Source organism: Nematolebias whitei, chromosome 11 (assembly GCF_014905685.2).
Source record: "Nematolebias whitei isolate Nwh7 chromosome 11, NemWhi1, whole genome shotgun sequence".
Lineage (NCBI taxonomy): Eukaryota > Metazoa > Chordata > Actinopteri > Cyprinodontiformes > Rivulidae > Nematolebias > Nematolebias whitei.
This window is the reverse complement of record NC_056508.1, coordinates 44,627,763-44,647,191: the sequence shown is the minus strand read 5'-3', so window position 1 is coordinate 44,647,191 and position 19,429 is coordinate 44,627,763. Positions and strand designations below refer to the sequence as shown.

Sequence of the window (19,429 nt, the reverse complement as noted above, 5' to 3'; positions counted from 1 at the left end):
CAGTTGTCTAACGTGTCTTTTAGTCCACGGAGGACTGGGAGGCCATCGTTAGCATTACCTCCGTTCATCTGCCCTCAAGCAGCCGATGTGGAAACCTGCTACCGACTGAGCAGCTCTACACTGAAACCATGCTGCACCACAACAGGTACCAACTCTAAATGGATATCCGTGTGTGTTTAAGTCTAAACGAGGTCCATTGCAGCCATATGTTTGTTCACTCCAGGTACCTCACATAGCTGAGGAAAAATTGCATCATTGTTGTCACTTAAACGTGCCCCGGCTCGTAGGTGCTGCGAGTCAGGTGGGCAAACAAAATGAAAAAAGACTTCATCAGAACCAGGTACATGAGGGCAGGAGCTTTCTTTACTGAGGTCTAGATTGTAAAAAACGTAGCGTTTACTCAGAACAAACAAATGGAGGTACATTGTGACTGAGGGGCCATAAATCACAGCCAGTCTTTCACCTGCAGGGCCAGATGCACAAAAACTGTGCACAAAAACATCAATGTGTTCTTTTCTCTTTGCTTTATTGAATCATTCGTATATATGTGGTAAACTCAAACCAGAGTTCCACACACCGCTTCATTTATTGAGAAATGTGGATTAGAGGTGCAAATATTAACCGATTTATACCAATTCATGGATCCACACGTGAATCGTACGGTTTTATATCTCGACACAGATGGTTTATTAGGTCTTTGTGCCAATAACATCAGATCCATGTAGTCGTTAAAAGTCAGCAGCAGGTTAGTTTTTTTACACACAGGAATCTACTTTTAATGACAGAAACGTTATGTTTGTGTGTGAAAAACATATTTTCTGCATTTGTTATAATAAACAATTTATCTTCTAGTTGTGAGTCCGGTTATATGAAAGTGCTTTGCAATTTTAAAACAAAACCTGTCACATGTAAATGAAGGGATGGGCTCAAGTGCAGGCAGACATGATGAGCTCAAGTAAAATCAAACTTATTAAAGTTATGTTAGCAAAGGGCTGACACGGCAGCAACGACTTACAAACTCAGGGGAGAACAAGATGGAGGACAGAGGCATCTGACAGCTAGTCAAGACAATGAAGTGCTGTTGGAGTGGTGATTAAAGATGGTTTAAATAGGACTGGGGGGGGGGCAGCATCTGGGTGATTAATAATTGGAAACAGGTGTAAGTGGTATCTGACTGAAAAACAGAGGAGGCTGACTGAGAGTCAGAATGAGAACTGGCAAGAAAACACAGGGAACTGAACCAAAACACAAGGGACAGAAGAATAAAACACAAAACACACAGAGAACTAAAACCAGGACAAACTTAACGTACCCGGTAACTAAAAACAAACAAAAAGACACAGACTATGGCAAAACCTATTTGTGAGAGAGAGTGCAAAAAATGTGAAATTAGCTGGGAAAAAAAAACTTAAATTAGCATAAAACGGCTAAAGAGTAGCTGAAATGACTGAAACTATCAGAAATAAGCTGAAAGGAGCACAACAAGCTGAAATTAGCAGGAAGAAGTTATTTAGGCTGAAAGTAACAGAAATTACCATGAAAAACTTGAATTTACCTGAAAACAGCTAAAAGTAGCTGAAAAGGTAGAACAAGCTGCAGAAGAAAGCAGAAAGAACATGTTTGCCCAATTTGGCTGAAATAAGCAAAAATGAGCACAAAAAGTGGAAATTATCTAAAAAAAGTTGAAATTAGCAAAAAGACAGTTGAAAAGTAACAAAAATAGCAGAAAGAAGCTGAAATTACAAGTCGGAAGTGGAGAGAACCCCTTTTTTATCTGAATTAGGCTGAAAAAAGTTGAAATGAGTGCAAAAAATGCAGAATTAGCTGAAAAGCTTAAATTAGCATAAAAACAGCTATATAGTAGCTGAAATAGTAGAGAATGCTGAAACTTGCAGAAATAAACTGAAAGGAGCAGCAGAAAGAAGTTAGAAGAACAGCAAAAATGTTGTAGTTAGCAATAAGAAGCTGAAGGGAGCACAAAACAGCTGAAATTAGCTGAATTACAAAAAAAAGTGTGCATAAAGAAGCTGAAGCAGAACAGAATGTGAAAGGAGCAGTTAAAGGTTGTAAACACATCTAAAGATCTTGAGGACGTAAAATGGGCTCAGTTAATTTTCTATGAGGAAAAAAAAAGTCAGAAAAGGCTAAATATTTCAAAAAGCTAAAGTTGCACCAACACCAAACGTCAGGACGGTCCTGAAAGAGCTGAACGTTTTGATTCATGGTTTGTTGAAAGAGCTTGAAAACTGCGGGACGAGAATTGTGCTGAAAAACTTACAGAAGAAAAATGGATCGCAATGTGAATGCTTCACGAACATCCACACAGTGAAAGCTGAATTCAATCGTAATTCGAGGCTGAATCACGTTGCATCAGCTTTTGCTGCTTCAACGAATCCGACGGTTGGCTGTGCTTTGCGACAGCAGAACAAACCAGAGATGCCCAAGCCTAGTGGGGACGCTACTGTGTGTTATTTTGCAAATAAAATACAGTCTGTACCAAAAGTAAATGTCCACAATAGGAACATAAAAGAACCATTTACATCAGGCCTGATGGGTCATTACACTTTCTTCCAGAATCGTTCACATGTCCAGACCATTCTGTTTCGAGCCCAGCAATCGTTACGTGGTCACCATCCGGTTCCAGCGACACGGCGTCGCACACCGACACCTAACTGCTTTTATTCTCATCGACTCGGTGAGTAAGGACCGCTAACACGCTCTGCTCATTATATGCATAGAAAGCCACTGCAAGCCTTTAGATCGGCCTCCTGCGGCTCTATACAGGGCTCGTTTTGTGCGTTTCTGATCAAAACGAATCTAAAAGCACGTCTGATTATTGAGCTTTGTTCAGCTGATTGTAGGAGCAGGTCGACCAGTGCATGCATGCAGAGACATGTCCCCCTACTGGTGGAAAGTTTCAACTCAGAAGTTTTTAACTTACTTTTTCCCAGAGTTGCTTTTTTAAAAAAAAGTATTCAAAGTAAAGTGAGTTTTGGTTTTCCATCAAGAACCAGTCCTACTTTTGGAGTTTTCTTTTCGTTTTGTCATTTGTAGACACACTTTACTTGAAAAGTTCGTTTCTTTCTACCAGTTTTGTTACGTTTCACTTGTTTTTCACCATATTTGCTTAAACTTTCATAATTAATACAAAGTCTTTGGCTTTTCAGGGTTATTTATTGCCAATGATCATCCAGTAGTCTCTGATCTTTTTTTTAACATTATTCTTTTGGATAGCTGGTACTGATCCCTAAATACACGGAGCTTACGGGTTTCCGCGGCAACGGGCCAGCGGCGGAGCAGCACCGGGACGATATGATCCGCTACATGTGCCTGGATTCCTTCCTGATCACACAGATGCCCACTCTGGCCGAAATGTGCACCAAACTCATCTGCAGCATCTCATCCATCATTCACGATGGCGCTCTGCGTAAGTGGACACGAATCGGCACGCTCTAAGTTTAACCCAATAATTACTGATGCGGCGTGTTTCCTGTCCTTTGTGTTCAGCCTGTCAGTGTGACCCTCAGGGCTCCGTCAGCGGTGAGTGTGAGAAGGTCGGGGGTCAGTGTCTCTGTAAACCCAACGTCATCGGGCGGCGCTGCGACCAGTGCGCTCCAGCAACCTACGGCTTTGAAGCAAACGGCTGCACGGGTGGGTCTGGTTTTAGTACTAGGTCAGTAAGTAATCACCAGTGATCGCTTAAATAAGGATCAATGATTAGACACTTTGCCTCCGATACTGTAAAACATATTTCATATAATATTACTGCTTATAACAAAGCACATTTATTTCATCGGATTAATTAGGTTTATGTTGAGGTTTGTTTCAATGCAGTTTAATTCGGGTTATTTCTAAAGCGCTAAGTCGTCTCAGGGCGCTGACCAGAAACATTCACATACATAAAAAGTCAGTTAGTAAAAGTTATATATCTAAGGAAGCAGCAGGTTGTGTTGAATCTTCGCTTCATCACAGTCTTCCATCCTGAGCGAGCACAAAGGAGACGGTGGAAAGAAAAACTCCCTTTAAACAGGAAGAAACCTTTAGTAGAACCAGGCTCGGGACGAGCGGCCGTCTGCTTCAACCGGCTGGGTTTGAGAGGAACAGGAAGTGGAAACAAAGAAACACAGATTGACAGGTCCAGGTGAAGTTTATAGGAGGAAAGACAAAACAAAACATGTTAAGATATAAATAATTACAGATCCAAACAGGTAGAGTAGAGCAAGTAAAGACAGCAGAGTGAGGAAACGTGTCCTTTTTCAGTCAACGCCTATAACAGCGTAATTAAGGGATAGCTCAGGAAACCCAACCCCAACTATACGATTTATCAAAAAGACTTAAGTCCAGTCTTAAAACTGGACAACGTGTCGGCCTCACGGACAGAAACTGGAAGTTGGTTCCACAAGAGAGAAGCCTGAGAACTGAAAGATCTTCCTCCCGTTCTGCTTTTGGAAACTCTAGGAACCACAAGCAAACCTGCAGTCTGAGAGCGAAGTGCTCCGTTAGGAAAATATGGAACAATAAGATCTTGAATATAAGATGGAGCTAGGTTGTTGAGAGCTTTGTAGGTTAGAAGTAAGACTTTGAACTCGATTCTGGATTTGACAGGAAGCCAGTGGAGAGAAACTAAAACTGGAGAGATATGAGCTCTCCCACTAACTCCAGTTAAGACTCTGGCAGCAGCATTTTGGATCAACTGAAGACGTTTTAAATTAATTTTTGGACACCCAGATAACAAACCATTGCAACAGTCCAGTCTAGATGTGATAAATGCATGGACCAGTTTTTCTGGATCATCATGGGGAACACCTGGACCTGCAATTCTGTGTTTCCCGTCCTCTCAAACCAGCCGTTCAAAGCAGATGGCTGCTCGTCCTGAGCCTGGTTCTGCTAAAGGTTTCTTCCTGTTAAAGGGAGTTTTTCCTTTCCACCGTCTCCTTTGTGCTTGCTCATGATGGGAGACTGTGACGAAGTGAAGATTCAACCTTCCTTATCTAGATAACTTTTACGCTTTGGCTTTTTTATGTACGTGAATGTTTTTGTACAGTACCCTGAGACAACTTCTGTTTAATTAAATTTTTGGACAAGATGTTTCTAATTTTAGTGATATTACGCAGCTGGAAGAAGGCGGTTCTAGTAATGTTTTTAATGCGGGGGTTAAAAGACATCTGATCAAAAACAACACCAAGATTTTTACCATTAGAGCTGGAGGACAGATTAATGCCATCCAGAGGACGTGAAAGGCTATAAAGTTTATTCTTAAGATGCTCAGGTCCAAAAACTAAAACCTCTTTAAAGCTGACTTTCCTTATAAAGTGAAATATTTATAATCACAAAAATCTATTCTTAAATCTCAAATTGTCTCCATTCAGCAGAGAAAAGTGTTCCCATGTGAGACTCAAACATGGGATCTTCATCTTGTTAGTACGTCCTCTTTAGCTAATCCGTTGACTTTCCAGTTCACATTTTACAACTCGGTGCTGAATTCAGCTTCGAAATAAGGCATGCTGCAAGCAAACACTCTGATGGGTTAAGTTAAATTAATGTGTATAATTTAATAGTACTTTAAATACTTTGCAGACCAGATGAAATGAGCCTGTTGGCTAAATATGGCCCATGCGCCGCTTCTTGAAGATCTCTCTTAACTCTGTTTTCCTCCCGTTCAGCTTGTAATTGCCACTCCGAGGGCTCTGTGAGTCACCAGTGTGACCCAGTCACAGGCCAGTGCCCGTGCAGACAAGGAGCCACCGGGCGCCAGTGCTCTGACTGCCATCCGGGCCAGTGGGGCTTCCCCAGCTGCAGACCCTGTCAGTGCAACGGCCACGCAGATATCTGTGACTCCCAAACCGGGGAATGCAGAGAGTGCAGGGACAGCACAGCAGGACACCTCTGTGATCGGTGAGGACAAATCAGTGTTGCACTGTCCTCACTTCGTCTGCTTTGTGTTACGTCTGTGACTAAACGTCTCCCTCATTTGTTTCAGTTGCATGGATGGGTTTTATGGGAACCCAGTGCTTGGCTCAGGGGACCACTGTCGCCCCTGTCCTTGTCCTGGTATCCCTGGTTCAAACCATTTTAATGGACATTCCTGTCAGGCTGACCAAACCTCTGATCAGATCATGTGCAACTGTAAACAAGGCTACACAGGTGAGCCAACACAACACGGACACATACAGCTCAGCTTGTCCTGGCTGGATTTGTTTGTTTGGTTGTCAAGTAAACTTGTTTTCTTACGCGAGTTATTAGTTTTGCATATTCACCAAACAATACAACTGAATTTACAGTTACAGACTGCAGGGCAAAGCGCTTTGAGTATCTTGATTAGAAAGAAAGGCGACACAGTCCATTTATCGTTTAATTTACCCTCTCTTCTCAAAGGTCTCCGCTGTGATCAGTGTGCCCCTGGTTTCTATGGCAACCCAGAGCGGCCAGGAGGGCTGTGTCTGCCATGTGAGTGCAATAACAACATCGACCCCCAGGATCCTGGATCATGTGACCCCAGGACAGGCCAGTGTCTGCGGTGTCTGTACCACACGGACGGCCCTTCCTGTTCCCACTGTGAACACGGGTATTTTGGCAACGCCTTGTCCCAGGACTGCAGACGTGAGTCATTCCAGCTGATATTTACCATAATCTTTATTCTTTTAAGTTTGTTTTTGATAAAACAGCTGATGTCAGTATGGAAGCTGTGTTCATATGGAAGGTTACTGAGACTCAGACTGAAGAAGTCTTTTGGATGAAAGACAAAACGTTTCTACTTTTTTTTTGTTGCTTTGTTTTGTTTTTTGGATGTCCAGAGGACCAGACTTAACTTTTTTTATGTTACTGAGCATGAACCTTGATATGGACGCTACCGTTCCCCTGATATTTATGAAGCATTCTCACTTTTGTGATCCATTTTTCTTCTATACGTTTTTCAGCATCTTTCTCGTTCCACAGTTTTTGTGCGATTTCAACAAAACGTTTAGCTCTTTCAGGACAATCCTGCTATGACTTTTAGTATTGGCGCAACTTCAGCTTTTTTAAACATATTTAGCCTTTTCTGACATTTTTTTTCCTCATAGAAAATGAATTGAGCTCATTTTCCATCCTTCAAATCTTTAGATCTGTTTACAACCTTTTACTGCTCCTTTCACATTTTGTTCTGCTTCAGCTTTCTTGTGCAAAAAAAAAAATAAATCAGCTAATTTCAGCTGTTTTTTCAGCTGTTTTGTGCTCCTTTTAGATTCTTTCTGCTAACTACAACATTTTTGTGCTTCTTCTAACTTCTTTCTGCTAATTTCAGCTTATGCTCCTTTCAGCTTATTTCTGCAAGTTTCAGCTTTTTCTGCAATTTCAGCTACTATGTAGTTGTTTTTATGCTAATATGATTTTTTTTTCAGCTAATTCCACATTTTTTGCACTCGTGTCAACCTTTTTCAGTCTATTTCAGCAAAAATATGTCCTCTCCACCTCCTTCTTGTAATTTAAGCTTCTTTCTACTTTTTTAGCTACTTTTCCACAGTTTTTGCTTATTTCAGATAATTTCCACTGTTTTGTGCTCATTTCTGCTTCTTTCAGTCCAACTGGTCAAACATTTCTGCTTTCTTCTTCTAATTTAAGCTTGTTCTAACTTTTCAGCTACCTTTTTAGCATTTTTAGCTAATTTCAGCTGAAGATAAATTCAAGTTTTTCATGGTAATTTCTGCTCTTTTCAACCTAATTAATTTATTTATGCTAATTTCAGCTTGTTATACTATTTTCAGCTTTTTCTGCATTTCACCTTTTTCTGCTATTTCAGCTACTGTTTAGCTGTTTTGATGCTGTTTTTAGTTTTTTTTTAGCTAATTCCACTATTTTTTTTTAAACCTAATTTAATCTCTTTCCACTTCATTCTGGTAGTTTAAGCTTCCTTCTGCTTTTTAAGCTTCTTTTTTTTCTAATTTCAGCCTTTTTTAAGATAATTTCCTAATTGTGTTCTAATTTCTGCACTTTTAAACCTAATTCAACAAATATGTGTTCTTTCTGCTTTCTTTAGCTAATTTAGGCTAACATTTCAGCTACATTTCAGCATGTTTTTAGCTAATTTCAGCTGTTTTTCAGCAAGTTCTTCTGCAATAAGCATTCTCACTGTATTTCCAAGGAAATATAATTTCTCTAGTTTTTAAAGTTGATCATTTACCATCAAATCCATTTTTACTTTTTTTTTTTTGAGTAAAAACTTAAAGTTGAACTAAACAGCAGTGCGATTCACCTCCACGTTTCCCAGGTTGCACCTGTGTGCCTTCTGGCACTGTGGAGTCCGCCTGCAGTGACGGACAGTGTCACTGCGACCGTCAGACTGGAGTCTGTCCTTGCAGAGAGAACGTGGTCGGCCATGGCTGCGACCAGTGCGCTCCTGACTACTGGAATTACGGGCAGGACAGAGGCTGCGAGCCCTGTCACTGTGATCATCACCACTCCCTGGGAACTCACTGCAACTTGGTGAGGAAGAGCGGAGAACTGTGAAACCTTGACGGTGATGATGAAGATTCTGACAGAATGCGTCCCGTTCAGTTCACAGGTCAGTGCCACTGTCACCCAGGATTCGGAGGCCAACACTGCACAGAGTGCGAGCAGCTTCACTGGGGAGACCCGCAGGTGGAGTGTCGAGGTAACTCGTCTGGTGACGCAGAGTGGCAGAAAATAAACTGCACCCGAACCAACAATGAGAAGGTCGACAACATTTTCATGGGTGTAATAAACACAGTTTTTACTTAGAGCAGTAACTGTACACGAAAGTTAAAGTGCTCCGCTTACATGATGATTCTAAAACGCACTCCATTTTTTTAAATAGTTTATTTCTCGTTTTTTATTTGCATAAAGATGTTTTACATTTGATTCATTCATTCATTCATTCAACCTTTATTTAGACAGGTTAATCCCATTGAGCCTCAGACTCATTTACAAGAGAGACCTGATTTTAACAAAGAGTGATGACAACAGTGGACAATCACAAAAGGATGCATACAAATTGAGAAGAACAAGTGAAAATAAAATGCTATTTAAAAATGTATGTAAAAAAACAGCTAGGTTGTAAGGCGATGTAGAAAACTTAAAAACAAGAAAAAACTGAAAACATTCAAACTTCAGTGGCATGCTGTGAAACGTGAACTTCTAAGACTTTGTTTTATAAACTTTTGTGTTTTTTTTTGTCAGCTGCAGCTCCTTCCTGTGCACAATTATTACATTTGGTCAAGTGCGCATCTTTGAAATTTAATCCATATTTAACTTCAATTATAAACGAGGCTTACGGCAGTGGGGCTCAAACTTGGAAGAAAAACAAATCCTGCCCCATTTTAGTTCAACAAGACTAAAACAAAGTGGATCGTGTTGCCTACTGGAAGGAAAAGATACTAAAACAACAAATAATAACATTCGATTTACATATTTCTTTCCAAATGTTTTATTGTTATACATCTACGTATTGTTTTCTGCAAGTTTCATTAAAATCCATCCAGCGGTTCATGAGATAAATGCAAACAGACCGACACAATCGACTCTAATAGTTAATGACAAAGTTTAAAAACAGATCAGTTAGTGCTTAGAGTCGTGTTGGGGATGAGTCTCAGCTACCTCCACACCAACTTTGAGCTCAGTATCTTTAAAACTGTCTAAACAACAGCAGGCTTCGAGTTTAAGGTCGCTCAGCCGTGACGGCCATTTTAAAAAGGATTGACTTTGAAAAGACATTTATTATAAATTCATATCCACTTCCTGAGAGTTTAATTCAAACCTGTTCATGGGATATTTTGCTAACAGTACAGACAAATAAAAGCACCAGCATACTAAAGTATTTTCAACTCTCTTATCATCCTCTCTGTCTTCCTGTCCACGTGTCGTCCTCTGTCCGTTCAGAGTGTAACTGCCACCCGCTGGGTTCAGAGACCGCCCAGTGTGACCGAGAAACGGGCCAATGCGAGTGTCGGGAGGGCGCAGTGGGGAGGCACTGCGACCAGTGTGCACGTGGCTTCATGGGCGTCTTCCCCAGCTGCGTCCAGTGTCACCCGTGCTTCCAGCTGTGGGACGACCACGTGTGCCAGCTCAGGAGGGACTTGGAGCACATCCAGTACATGGTGCAGAAGATCCTGGAGAGCGGGATCACGCCCGGAGCCGAGGACGCTCGCATCAAGGAGCTGGAGAGGAAGCTGAGTCAGGTGCGGGATTTGATCAGTAGCGTGGACACGGACACGATCCAGCAGCTGATCGGACAGAGCGTCGACGACCTCAGGTGGGCACTTCGCACCGTTTGTCATTTTTCTCAGTTCTCTAAATAATAAAAACATCATTGTGTTTCAGTACTGAGATTCTCCTCACCAACGGACGTCTAACGGACATCAGCCATGAGCTGAACTCCACTGCAGGACGGGATGAAGACTTAAAACGTACCCTGAGTGATTTAGAGAAAGAGCTGAGGGACATTAATGCTACTGTGGCTCACAAACAGCAGGTGCTGGATGACCGTCTCACCTCGGGGTTTGCAGGTAACGACCCCAACCTGTTAACTGAAAAAATACAAGAAATAAAACCGCACGTCTCATACCAAGCAACAAACTGCACTTCTGGTTTCTCGCAGATCAGTTTGAGAAAATCAAGAAGTACTACCTGGACTCCAAGGTGTCTGATGCGGACAGTATTTTGGAACAGTCCAACCGTACCCGAGCACGCACCGAGAAGCTGCTGAATGAGCGCGAAGACAAGTTCCTCCAGGTTCTGGCGACTCAGAACAGTTCATTAAATGAGCTGCACAATAAAACTCAAGACCTTGATAAGGAAGTTCAACGTCTCAGCAACAAGGTGAGCACAACAGAAACATTAAAGACATTTTGTAGTGGTCAAAAAGACATGGAAATAGCTGAGGAGATAATCTATTAGAAACAATAACAGCTGCAGAAACTAACACATTTACGCTTTTCCACTTCGAGACAATTAATTAATTGATAGGTCCAAGAAAGATGCATAATTGGATTTATGATAACCGGATTTCTGCTTTTTGGTGTTGGTGGGTATCTGGCATATCGACAAACTTGGAAGACGGCGGCAGCGGTTCTGTCGATTGTAAGGCTGCCTGCCTTGTATGAAGGAATGTACCGAGCAGTAAGTTCTCAGACTCAGACGCTGCACGAGTTGAGCCGTAAGCTGGATGCGATTTCTGAGAATCGCAGGCCACTTGTGGCTCCTGGGACTCACTGGCAGGAAAGGAATCAACCTTGGAGAAGGCTACAAGCTCGGTCCGGCGGTATGACAACAAAATTTGGCTGTTTGGAATCGCCAGTGAGACGTACCAGCAGAACTATGGAGGCAGACATGGAAATTCAAGCAGAGGCTGCCTGACCCAGAATAACTGTATCTGAATTTGGCTTCCCCACTCAGCCTTGAATTGGCCAGCTATCTCAAACTTCTGCTTCTGCTCCCCCCACCTCCCTTATCGCTCCCATCCCGAGGACATCTGTGGACCTGTGTCAGAGTTGAGCCGGCTGATAGACACTGCCATCTTTTCAGGACTATGGAACTTTCTGGCAGTCTCCACGTACAACTCACTGCCCTCGTCGGCCTCCTCGTGCATTATGATATCATCAATATGTCCCGTCTAGGACACAGTGCGAGATCTGATGTTTTTTGTTACACCTACGCTCTCCCTCGTGTTTCTTTTTCCTTATCTGAAAAAAAGAGCTGTGCCTCTCGAGGTCGGCGGCCTCAGTCACCTCCGTCTCCCCACGTCTGTTTGTTCATTTCTCTTGGGCAGGCTGTACTGAAATGTAACTTTGCCGCGCTTCAGTGCAATGATAATAAAGCTAATCCTGATTCTGAGATGTAATACGTCTGACCGGTTCAAGTCATCTGCTCTGCATTCTGCTTTTTAAGGTATGTGGCGGTCACAACAATGCCAGCGTCAATGGCAGCTGCCCTGAAAGCCGGTGCGGGGGCGCAGGTTGCCGTGACAATCAGGGTGAGCATGTATGCGGTGGAGAGGGCTGCAACGGGACGACGAGCACGTCTCTGGCAGCGCTCAACGTCGCCCAGAATGCCTCAGACAATCTGAACGCTGCCAACAAGGAGCTGCAGCGAGTCTCGAAGAAGGTGCTAGAAGTTTGCCACTTGTTCTGCTGGGACTGGAGACATTTCTTTGACCACTGGACATTTTTATCTCTTGTGTCCAGCTCAAAGATATAGCTGCTCTGACGAATGATGTGAAGAATCAGGCGATGACCTCGCTGGAGAAGGCCCAGAAGAAGAAGGAGTACTTTGAAAACAACAACAAGAATCTTAAAGATTTCATAAAGACTATTAGAAACTTCCTTACTGGTTTGTTTGTTTGTTTTCTATGCAAGTGGAATCCTATTCTAACATTTTACAAATTAAGATTGTTGGTTTATTTTGCCCTCTAGAGGAGGGAGCTGATCCCGACAGCATCCAGAAGGTGGCAAGTCAAGTCATGGATATCAAACTTCCCTTCAACTTGACGACTCTGAACAAAATCATCATGCAGATAAAGGAAAGTCTCTCCAACCTCACCAACGTAGAGGGCGTTGTTAATCAGACCTCTCATCTCATCAAAAATGCCCAGGAGCTGCTTGAAAAAGCGAAAGAAGCCAAGTAAGAACTATTTGTAAGAACTATGTTCTTAAGAACTATGTTCTTACTTGTATCAGAAACAGAGTCAGAAACAGAGTCACACACAATAAAACAGACTAGTTACATATAAAGCTTGTCCTGATTCATGCTTAATAATCAGATACAGTAGTCTCTTGTTTATCGCGGGAGGATCTGTACCATGAAGCCCCACGATATGTGAAAAACAGCGAAGTAGGACTAGTAGTACAAGTAGTAAATTGTTGTTTATTTTAGTCTATGCATATATATATATATATATATATATATATAATTCAAGATGACCATTACAGCTAATCGGTATTAACCAGTTAAATGGAAAAACTGGTATAACTCAGTCAATTTTACAGATTTTGACCTCTAATTTGGTGTGCTTGTAGCTGAGAGTTTTGTAGAACTCATACTCTGAGCATGACATCTGATGATATTACATGAGGTTGAGCATAGTGTAATTGTCAAGGTTTGATTGAAGTTGCTACGACTCAGTTTCAGTTAAGTCAGAAATAAATAAATAAAACTAGAAAACACACAAAAAACACATTAAGCAGTCTTTTTTTAATCCGTCCAGATGTCCTGACTTAACTTTGTTAGATTTTTCTACCTGGATTATTGAGCATGCATCAGGATATTCTGTCTTTAAAGGCAGCTAGCAATATGCGTTCTTTCAAACTCCTTCAAAAGATACTAGAAGCTAAGCTTTTTTTAATTACCATTTAAATTACCTGTTTTAATTCCATCCAGATGCTAACTTGGTCTTAAATACCATTGGTTTAGTAATTGTCTGGAATACAATCAGAAAATGTGTTTTCGCTGGTGGTCGTGTACAGGAGCCGAGCAGTGTCGGTGAATGATCGTGTCAATAGCACCAAGCAGGCACTGAATGTGTCAGAGGAGGCCATAGTGAAAGCAAGGATTGCTCTGAAGGAGGCCCATGACAACCTGAACATCTCAAAGAATGCCACAGCTGAGGTACATCATTACTAAACACCAATTCTGTGTGCATGAAATGTTCCCAGTTATCTGAAAAATGTAGGCCCTAATTTAATTTAATGAATAAAGTATTTAATGATCATCTGCCTCAGGTCACCTGTCTCTCTTCAAATGTATCCATAAGTCTTCTATTTCATGTCCAATCGTTGTTTAGGTGGAATGGACACTGCAGCAGCTTGAGGACAAGCAGATGGACATCATGATGCGTTTGAGCAACCTCTCCGTGGGGGTGGAGGCTCTCAGGAACAAGACAGAGATGAACAGGCAAATGGCGAAAGACGCCCTAGACCTGGCTAATAACGCCACTCACCAAGCATCCTCACTGGGCAAGGTGAATGTCGGCAAACATAAATGAAGACAGACCATTAGGGTTTAACGTATGTTTGTGTGCTTTTCTCTACTGTTTCGCTAAATATCTCGTGAATAACTGGAGAATCTGAAAGAAACACTGTAAGAACATCTAAAACCAACTACCTTTTGGAGCCAATCCCATTCAAGATGGTTGTCACAACTTGGAAAACACAAAAATGGCTATAACTCAGTCAATTTTGCAGATCCATCCATCCATCCAGTTTCTTTACCCGTTTATTCCATTTTGGGTCACGGGGGTCGCTGGTGCCCATGTCCAGCAATCACTGTGCGAGGGGCGGGGTACACCCTGGACAGGTCGCAAGTCCATCACAGGGCCCAATTTTGCAGATATTTAGCTACAATTTAGTGGACTAGTTGCTGAAAATAATCTGAACATGTTCTTCAAGCATTAACACGTCTTGCAAGAAGTGGCAACTACCTTTAAAATAATTCTTCTTAAAAGGAGGTGGGTGATGTACATTTCTTCAAGGAATGCCAGGCCTTTGATTTTAAATCTGATTTAAGGTTGGAATCAGGGCTTAATTTGAGCCGGATCCTGCCGGAACCGGATTCGGGAACTCTTATTTTGACAGGGTGCGTTCTGGTAACTGTTTGCTTGGATCCAGTAACTCTCAGGCTTACTTATAATAAAGTTATGAATAAATTTGACTGCCTTGAACAAATAAAACGTGTATTGGATGTAAACTGGAAATAATTACATAAACACTCATTTTAAACACAACAGCCACATATGGGGATACGAGCTGCCTCTTCAAGTAGCATTTCCCACCCTTAAAAAAATCTCTGCCCCTAAAAGAGTGGTCGGGGTGATTGCCGAAAGAGCTAACTAGGCAGTCGTATGCGAGCAGGAGCCCAGACGGAGGAGTTGCCTGCCCTGGAGGTTTCACATGTGGAGTTGGACAACAACGAGCAGGGACAGTGTCAGCTCTGAGCCGTCAAGTAAGGGGGAGGAGAGATGATTGACAGAAGCAGAGTGTTCACAAATGTAGGTAAACGTAGATGTTTAACAACCCGTTAAAATACAACAAAAATGCAGGAAATCACATCTACTTTATTCAAAATTTCCTGGGGGAGGAATCCCAATGCAGTCCCGCCCTCCCACTCCCAACACCCCCACCAGCCCGCCCACTATTTGCGTTACGGCATCGATCGGTTTGTGTTTACAAATTCAGCCAAATAAATAATAAAATCTAACTGTTGTCTCCCAGAGCTTCAACAACACAGAGAAACGTTTCGAGGAGCTGAAGATAAAGATTGCATCTCTGGGGCCGGAGTCTGGAACACTGGAGAACATCCACCAAAGGGCCAGAAATATGAAGAAGGATGCAGAGGATCTCCTGAACAAAGCCAAGAACGGGATAAAGCTACTCAAAGGTGAGTGAACAACCTGCTTTCATACAGGTAGAACACAAGAATCAAATGCATTTGTTTTTATTTCAGAAAAGCAAAATGCAGACAATAAATCTGGACACATTTTAATAACGCTCTCAGAAGTAAGCTCTTTAGTGTCCTGATCAACCATCCAGGTAAAAGAATCACACACAAAAAAGTTAAATCATGTCATCTGGGCTTATTCTTCTTGAAAGAAACGTTTTGTCTTTCATCCGAAAGACTTCTTCAGTCTGAGGCCTGCCAACGGGATCTTTTGTATAAATTTATTAACCTTTATTTAACCAGGCAAATCCCATTGAGATCACAGATCTCTTTTGAAAGGGAGGCCTGGGCCTGAAGGCAGACTAACATGAGTGTTTTTGGTCTGTGGGAGGAAACCAGTGTCCCCGGAGAAAACACGCAAGCACGAGAAGAACACACAAACTCCACACAGAAGGTCCAACTGGGGATTGAAACCAGGACCTTCTTGCTGTGAGGCAACAGTGCAACTGAGCCGTTGTGCTGCCAGATATCACCTCATCGATGCGTTTCAATCCTGCTGTGAAATTCCCAGAAACTGGCAAAAAGGAATCACTCACTGAAACAGTGCGTGATTAAATTAAAAGTTTTAAGCAACTCCACAGCACTGAAACACATTATTGAGAGTTTGAAACAATTTTATGGTATCAAATGACTCTGGTCAATTTGTGGTACTCGTACTCCTGGACCTTACTGCTGCTTTTGATACTGTTGACCACAGTATCCTTATATCACGGCTGGAACAGTGGGTTGGGATTACAGGTGCTGTATTAGAATGGTTCTGCTCATACCTGAGTGGCAGGAGTTTTTGTGTCAAGGTTGGTAATAATGTATCCGCCTCATTGCCTCTTTCTTGCGGGGTCCCACAGGGTTCGATTCTTGGACCCCTTCTGTTCTCACTCTATTTGCTCCCACTGGGGTCCATCCTCAGGAAACATGGTCTTTCATTCCATTGTTATGCTGATGACTGTCAGATTTACCTGCCTGTGAAACCAGCAAGTGTTTGCTCCATTCACCCTCTGTTAAAATGTCTGGACGACATTAAGGCCTGGATGGCTTGAAATTTCTTAAGTTTTAACGATGAGAAGACTGAAGTCATTGTCTTTAGCCCTAGCTCAACTGCTGCCACTGATCCTGTCAACCTGGACTCTCTTCAGTCATATCTGAAGCAGTCTGGTAAAAATCTTGGGATAGTTTTAGACTCTGACTTCAAGTTTGACAAACAAATCAACTCTGTTCTGCAGAAAAGCTTCTTCCAACTAAGACAGGTAGCTAAGCTCAAGCCAGTGTTGTCCAGACTCGACTGTGAGAAACTAGTCCATGCCTTTGTCACGACCCGATTGGACTATTGCAATGCACTCTACGCTGGGGTCAACCAGGCCTCCATCTCACGTCTTCAGCTCATCCAGAATGCTGCTGCTCGGCTTTTAACCAGGACTCGCAGGTCTGAACATATTACTCCAGTTCTGTCCTCCCTTCACTGGCTCCCTGTTCGTACTAGGATAGTATTTAAAATTCTTCTGTTGACTTTCAAATGCCTAAATGGCCTCGCACCCCTAATCTCTCTGAGCTACTGGAACCATTTTTCCCTCTCGGGCCCTGAGATCATCTGATCAGCTGCTTTTGGCTGTTCCAAAAACAAGACTGAAGCTCAGAGGAGATCGGGCTTTTTCAGTCATGGGCCCCAAACTCTGGAACAACCTGCCCCCCAACATCAGGCAGGCCACCTCCCTTCCTCACTTCAAATCTCTGCTTAAAACACATCTGTTCTCACAGGCATTTCACACAGTGTGAGATGATTGTGTTTTTTGTTCTGTGATCCTATGTTTTAAATGCTATTCATTAATTCTTCAGTATTATCATTAGTGTATGGTATTTTTTTCATAAATTTTACTCCCATTGATGTTGTTGTTAAGCACTTTGATAACAGTTTCTGTTTTAAATGTGCTCTATAAATAAAGTTGACTTGACTAAATTTAATACAATGTGGAGTTTATTTTATCAGTCACAAAAATGGCTCAGTCAGTTTTACAAATATTGAGTTAAATTTGATGTGGTTGAGTGGAGGACTCTGTGTGAGTCTCTGTGGGTTTTTTGTTTGTTTGTTTTGTTTGTTTTTTTGAATGTCCAGAGGACCAGATTGAACTTTTTTGGATTTTTCTACCTGGATTATTGATCATGCATCAGGATACTCTGTGAGAGCTCAACATGTTATAATGAGCCTGAGAGAATAAACGCGAGCTCAATCTGTGTAAATTATTGTGCAGTTAGAGACTGTTGGACAAAGGTCTGCATGCCTTTTCTTTCTGTTCCTGATGCAGTTGAGTTCATTCTTCTCACCTTTCAGCTTCCTGCAGACAACTTGTAGAAAAGCATTAGTAGTTTCTCCCCCTACTGTTTCCCTCATTCAAACACGTGTTTTTTATTTTATTTTTTATCAGATTTGGAGCAAAAGTTCAAGAATAATGAGGACCGGATGCAGAAACAGCGCATTGAGCTGGACGGCCTGCAATATAACGCCACTCTGGTGCGAGACTCGATCCGAGGAGAGCTGCAGAAGTACACCAACTGTTAGTGACCATGTTACATTTCACTCTACTGCTGCCGAAGTAGAGGAGCGTTGCGTTTGATAAGGTGGCTGAAACAGACAAACGTCACCCGAAATCAAAAAACAACATAGCTGCTCTGGAGAAACCTCCATTCTTTCAGTGTATTTCAACTTTTACACATTACCTGTCAAGTGTTATGTCACAAAGGTGCCTTCTTCTGTTCATGTTCTGTAAATTTTCACTCCTGGATGTCAACACTGCACCATTTTGTGTTTGTTTTAAAGTTATTTCATAAAGTTAATACCCGTGGAGGATGTTTGTTTCCCTTTGTTGACCATAATCAGTGGTCTGTGTGATTTCATATGTAATTAACTACAGAAAAATATCAAGTATGTTATCAGAAAGTTACTTGGTGCTTTTAATATGTTGTTTCCCTGTAACTGGACAGGATTACTATGATATATTTTGTCATTCTTTATATAAATACATGGAAAAAGGTTGATTTTTTTTTTTTTTATGAAATTTGATCTTATGATTATTTTAAATCTGAAGACATGACGAGACAAATAAATATGATAGTTTGTCCATATGTATTGCGTCACGCTGCATGTGTATTGGTGTGTTTTTTTTAATGTTTGCAGCCAAAAACACATTTTAAAGGTATTTGTTGCAAACCGTGAAATTACACAAAAACAAGTTATTCTGAACCACAGTAGTCCCTCGTTTATTGCAAGGGTTATGTTCCGGACCCCCAAGCAATAAGTGAAAAACCACTAAGTAGTGACGCTATATTTCTTTATCCATCCATCCATCCATTTTCTTCCGCTTATCCGGGGTTGGGTTGCAGGGTAGCAGCTTAAGTAGGGAGGCCCAGACTTCCCTCTCCCCAGCCACTTGGGCCAGCTCCTCCGGGGGAATCCCGAGGCGTTCCCAGGCCAGCCGAGAAACATAGTCCCTCCAGCATGTCCTGGGTCTTCCTCTGGGTCTCCTCCCGGTGGGACGTGCCCAGAACACCTCACCAGGGAGGCGTCCAGGAGGCATCCTAAACAGATGCCCAAGCCACCTCACCTGGCTCCTCTCGACGTGGAGAAGCAACAGCTCTACTCTGAGTCCCTCCCAGATGATCGAGCTTCTCACCCTATCTCTAAGGGAGAGCCCAGACACCCTGCAGAGAAAACTCATTTTGGCCGCTTGTATCCGAGATCTTGTTCTTTCGGTCACAACCCAAAGCTCATGACCATAGATGAGGGTAGGAACGTAGATCGATCGGTAAATTGAGAGCTTCGCCTTTTGACTCTGCTCTCTCTTCACCATGACAGACCTTAAGAGCATGATTCCCCTGTAGTTGGAACACACTCCACGGTCCCCCTTTTTGAATAGGGGGACCACCACCACAGTCTGCCAATCCAGGGGAACTTCCCCGGATGTCCACACAATATTGCAGAGTCGCGTAAGCCAACACAACCCTACAACATCCAGAG

General features: G+C 42.3%; 1 protein-coding gene across 1 annotated transcript in view; it reads left to right on the top strand.

Annotated features, from left to right (window-relative positions):
- lamb2l (laminin, beta 2-like) overlaps nucleotides 1-18,000 on the top strand; it is a 70,243-nt gene extending 52,243 nt beyond the window's left edge. Inside the window, exons 17-35 of the mRNA XM_037685030.1 lie at nucleotides 24-145; nucleotides 2,575-2,695; nucleotides 3,235-3,427; nucleotides 3,508-3,651; nucleotides 5,664-5,895; nucleotides 5,981-6,144; nucleotides 6,376-6,600; nucleotides 8,246-8,460; nucleotides 8,533-8,629; nucleotides 9,874-10,246; nucleotides 10,315-10,499; nucleotides 10,592-10,812; nucleotides 11,881-12,096; nucleotides 12,177-12,321; nucleotides 12,405-12,612; nucleotides 13,455-13,596; nucleotides 13,772-13,948; nucleotides 15,198-15,363; nucleotides 17,841-18,000. Of these exons, the coding sequence (XP_037540958.1) occupies nucleotides 24-145; nucleotides 2,575-2,695; nucleotides 3,235-3,427; nucleotides 3,508-3,651; nucleotides 5,664-5,895; nucleotides 5,981-6,144; nucleotides 6,376-6,600; nucleotides 8,246-8,460; nucleotides 8,533-8,629; nucleotides 9,874-10,246; nucleotides 10,315-10,499; nucleotides 10,592-10,812; nucleotides 11,881-12,096; nucleotides 12,177-12,321; nucleotides 12,405-12,612; nucleotides 13,455-13,596; nucleotides 13,772-13,948; nucleotides 15,198-15,363; nucleotides 17,841-17,974 (3,480 nt within the window). The 3' untranslated portion in view covers nucleotides 17,975-18,000. The remainder of the gene's footprint in view (nucleotides 1-23; nucleotides 146-2,574; nucleotides 2,696-3,234; nucleotides 3,428-3,507; nucleotides 3,652-5,663; nucleotides 5,896-5,980; nucleotides 6,145-6,375; nucleotides 6,601-8,245; nucleotides 8,461-8,532; nucleotides 8,630-9,873; nucleotides 10,247-10,314; nucleotides 10,500-10,591; nucleotides 10,813-11,880; nucleotides 12,097-12,176; nucleotides 12,322-12,404; nucleotides 12,613-13,454; nucleotides 13,597-13,771; nucleotides 13,949-15,197; nucleotides 15,364-17,840) is intronic.
- The last annotated feature ends 1,429 nt before the right edge of the window (nucleotides 18,001-19,429 follow it).